The sequence below is a fragment of the Oratosquilla oratoria genome, chromosome 10, assembly GCF_046742065.1.
Source record: "Oratosquilla oratoria isolate Oo_2021 chromosome 10, ASM4674206v1, whole genome shotgun sequence".
In the NCBI taxonomy this organism is placed as follows: Eukaryota; Metazoa; Arthropoda; class Malacostraca; order Stomatopoda; family Squillidae; genus Oratosquilla; species Oratosquilla oratoria.
The window spans coordinates 41,723,240-41,728,239 of NC_134786.1; the positions used below are offsets into that span (position 1 = coordinate 41,723,240).

A 5,000-nucleotide genomic window follows, 5' to 3' on the forward strand; every position below is an offset into this window, starting at 1 on the left:
AAGGCTAGGAGAAGGAAAACTCCAAATAAAACAAAACAAGACTCCAACGGCGGAGCGAGCTAACGATGGCGGAAGAGGGCAATGCCTGGCAGATAGGCGATAAGGCGGGCCTTAGCATATCAGGAACCCGGCAGCTCGATGCAACTTACATCGCTGAGACAGCCTGTCTCAACTGTCTTGAGCCGCGGTGGAAACAGTGTGGGCCAAGTGAGTGTGCGTGGCCGTCGCGCAACCACGACCACCTTAACAATATACCCAGCGACTGGAATTCTGTTGTCTTTTCTGCACCTTTCTCCATCCTCACCTCTCATCATCACCCACTCAAGTCCTGTAGCGATGATACCGTGGGTGGCAGGGGCAGGCCTGGAAAGCTGGAAGCTCCTAGCCCATGACTGCACACAGGCGGCGGATCTAAGATGGTAGTTCTCTGATGACGTTGCCATAACAGCACAGTTCGGCAGCTGGACCCGTGACTGGGCTGGCCTCTTACGGATTACGGCAGCCCACCCCACAAGGGGAGGCCCCTAGAAAAGTTGGGGTAAACATCGGATACGGCAAACTCGTCTGGCTAACTTACCGCGGTTGGTGGACATCCCATTAATGCGGTCACAATAATGACAAAAAAATTCTCAAAATTCCTAACCCTTGGTGCATGGCACATCCGCATCCTCCAAGATGTGGCGAAAACTAACCGCCCTAAACGACCTACAGCTCTTGTCTGCAAGGAGCTTGCCCGCTTCAACATCGACGTGGCAGCTCTTAGTGAGACTAGACTACCAGAAGAGGGTAACATCAGGGAGGCTGGGATAGGTTATACCATCTTCTTGAAGGGGAAAGCCCCCAAGGAGCCACGCATCCATGGTGTTCGCTTTGCCATCCGATCACACCTCGTACAACAGTATAATCTCGCACCAACCGCCATTAATGAGCGACTGATGACTGTTCGTATACCTCTTACCCAGGATAAACACCTCACCCTGATATCGGTGTATGCCCCAACACTCATTTCAAGTGATGAAGACAAGGCCTTCTACACTCAGCTCGATCACACCATTCAGGCAGTGCCCGCTAACGACAAACTCGTTGTGCTAGCGGACTTTAATGGCCGAGTAGGCAAAGACCATCTCCTTGGGAGGGTATCATTGGCCACCACGGAATTGGTAACTATAACGTTAATGGTCAACTCCTACTGGGTCTCTGTGCCGAGCATGAGCTCATTGTCACTGACACCTTATTCAGGTTAACAAAAAGACAGAAAACCACATGGAAACATCCTCGGTCCAAACACTGGCACATACTAGACTATGTCTTCACTAGAGCCAGAAACAAAAAAGACATCCACATCACCCGATCCATGCCCGGGACGGATGACTGTTGGACGGACCACAGACTCCTGATCTCCCGACTCAACATCAAGACCCAACGACGACCTAGGCGGGCACCTGGTAGCAGGCCACACCGCCGCTTTGAATGCGGCAAACTCCGCAATCCACAGCTGGCACAAAGCTACAAAGAAGCCTGCGAAAGGCATCTCGTGGACCCTGTGGATCAGGCTTCAGTAGAAGACCACTGGACCACACTTAGAGACGCCATGACCCGGGCAGCGTAGGAAACAATAGGTTCTGCCAGGAAGAAGCACCAGGATTGGTTCGATGAGAATGACGAAACCATCTCTCTTCTCATTGAAACCAAATAACAGACACGACTAACCATGGAGAACCAACCTACAGCTGAAAACAAAAGAGCATATAAACAAGCTGTAGCAGACTGTCAAAGAGGGATTTGTGAAGCTCAAAACACTTGGTGGCAAAGAAAAGCTGCAGAAATTCAAAAGTACTCTGACCAACGAGACCTACGCAGCTTCTATGCAGCTACCAAAGAGATCTTCGGCCCCACAAGATCATCAGTGGGCGGGTTAAAGGACGTGGATGGAGCCACAACTATAACCGACAGCGAGGGCATCCTATTACGATGGAGGACTCATTTTGAGAATCTTCTCAATGACCAAGCCAACACTCCCAACGATCTCCTGCGTATGACCCCACAGCATCCCGTCCGTCACTGGATGTCATTACCACCTTCCACCCAAGACTTCAACAGAGCTTTAGAACGTATGAAGCCCGGCAAAGCCCCAGGACCCGACAACATCCCATTGGAGCTCCTTACTCACGGTGGCCCTGAGCTGAAAAACAGACTTATGCTCCTAATTCTGAAAATATGGGAGACAAAATAACCCTTTCCAAGCTCAGAAAGGTAACATTACTTGGCGGGAACGCTCACTCTGCTTTCCCACTGGCTGAATATTTTTAAACTTCCGCTTTACTTACGTTTTGCCATTCCCAGAAACATAAGCTCCCATTCACGCGGTATAAAAGGGCCAAGCAGAGAGCGACCCGGGTGAGACAAGAGGCAGACCCAAAACAAGAAAAGAACAGAAAAGACAAGAAAAGAAGCAGACGCCCAGGGCCCATCTGAATATATGCAGAAATTATCCTACATTTGTCGATTTCGACAATTCGCTAAACAAGTGTTTTTGGACCATATCTATTGCCCATCTCCACGCTAAGTGCACAGCCTTCGTGTTTTTCCCGAATTGTTTCGGGCATCTCCAGACTGCTGCTGGACCACGTGCACCTTGACACGCTCTGTTATTTTCTCTTACGCATTCCCGACTACAACAAGTTTCACCTACCAGAAGTTTCCCCTACCAGACGATATCGTACGTAAACTTCACCTCAAACTACCTACTTGTCCCCCGAGACCGTTGATGCGACCTCAACAACCGGTATCAAGACTCGTCTACACCATAATCAAGACTTCGTTTCACCCACCTATTCTTACGTGCTACATACAAGAGCACACCCAACAACTCTACTTGGTAAATAATTTCATGTGCATATGTCATATATATTAGTTTTATAATTCTATGTTCATTCATGTTGCATGTTATTTTTGTTCGTGTAATAATATTTCGTTTTCCCGAAGTTTAATTATCCTGTTTGAACTCTGTCACTCGTCTGACCTGCGCGACCAGGCTGGCCCATAGGTGGCTCGTGACAACACACACATATATGTATATATGTATATATGTGTATATATATATATATATATATATATATATATGTGTGTGTGTGTGTGTGTGTGTGTGTGTGTGTGTGTGTGTGTGTGTGTGTGTGTGTGTGTGTAATATATATTCACCTACCATTTCCTTTTGTAATTAATGCCACTTATTTTCTTCAAGTCATTAATAAATAACTACGAGTATATTAATAGCAGAAAAAGTCTTTCGTCTATCACACATGTAATTCAAAGCGAATTACTGCACTTCTAATTCTAGAATTATAACGTTATTAATTTGTATTGGATTAATGATTTAGTTTCAGAGGGCAAGTCCCTATAAACACAGGCATGTACGTATGTATATATACACATACATACACGCATACACATACATACGCAAAATGACCAAATAAGCACACTTGATTATATAAAACAAACATACACGTGCATATATATACATATATATATATATATATATACATATATATATATATATATATATATATATATATATATACATACATATACGGAGACAACCTGGCGCGCACGTACACACATGCACATACATACACATACACACACACACACACACAGACTGACCAGATAGCACAGCTGATTATATACAAAGGCAACATACATAGACACACCTACATATAACCACTTTTAAACGGGCAACTTGGGGCACGCACACATACACACACACAAACACGTATTCACATACACAAGAACCAATGTCCATTATATCAACACACTCCTCAATACACCCTATCTACAGAACACAATACACATGCTGCAAACGATCGGGGTGAGGGAGAGAGCGAGGGAGAGGGCGAGGGCTGCTCTCCGGGACGCTGATTCCCCACCCCGCACAACTCTAATAAATCGTGTCTATCAGTGTTGCCCCATTACGCCCGCCAGCCCACCCACCCTCGTCGGGACCTGAATAGTGCCAGCGAGTGCCACTGAGTGCCATGACAGCTTTAAGGAGGTTTACACCATACACACACACACACACACACACACACACACATATATATATATATATATATATATATATATATAATTATGTGAATCGAAAAGTATTGTGCTTCAAAATAGACCAGACCATGTTTGAGATTCTTTCACTCATAATCCATCTACTTCTCCCTCCCTCCCTTTCTCTCTCTCTCTCTCTCTCTCTATCCCAGCCCTCCTTTCACTTCTCTTTCTCTTCCACTCCTCCAATACTTCGTTCTTATCCTTCTTCCTTCCTCTTTGCTTCTTTCCTTCCCTCTTCTTCCCTCCCTCCTTGCCTCCTTTCCTCTCACCTCCTCTCTCCTTCCTCCCTGCTTTCTTTTCTCTCTACTTCCTTCTCTCCCACCTTTCCTCCTTCCTTCCTTCCTTCCAGTTTCCCTACCTTCTCTTTTCTACTCTACCCTTGCTCCCTCCTTTCTCCCTTCCAGTTTCCTTATATCCTCTTTTCTCTTTTACCCTCATTACCTCCTCCTCTCCTGTTTCCCTCCCTTCCTGCTCCCCTATCTCCCCCTCCTTCCCTCCCCTCCCTCTTTAGCAGCTGACATGATCAAGGTTCTGACCCGTAGTTTGGCGAATGTCATGGCCACGGCCACCAATTCCAAAATCTAAAAATCATAATATATATACATATATATATATATATATATATATATATATATATATATATATATGTGTGTGTGTGTGTGTGTGTGTGTGTGTGTGTGTGTGTGTGTGTGTGTGTGTGTGTGTGTGTGTGTGTGTGTGTGTGTGTGTGTGTGTGTGTGTACAACACTGAATGGGTCCCAGTGAACAGACTTACATTTATTAACCACAATTCACTTTGATTCTAAGCTATTAGCATCGAGAAACTCAAAGAGACATACATGCAGAAATTGGTACGTGGTAGAGTTAAAGACTCAAACCTTCGCTAGCACGTAACAAGTGTT

General features: G+C 45.5%; 1 protein-coding gene across 1 annotated transcript; it reads left to right on the forward strand.

Annotated features, from left to right (window-relative positions):
- Positions 1–1,711: 1,711 nt before the first annotated feature.
- Positions 1,712–2,233, forward strand: LOC143028874 (uncharacterized). The gene has a single exon (XM_076191232.1). The coding sequence runs from the start codon at positions 1,712–1,714 to the stop codon at positions 2,231–2,233; it is 522 nt and encodes a 173-aa protein (XP_076047347.1).
- Positions 2,234–5,000: the final 2,767 nt, after the last annotated feature.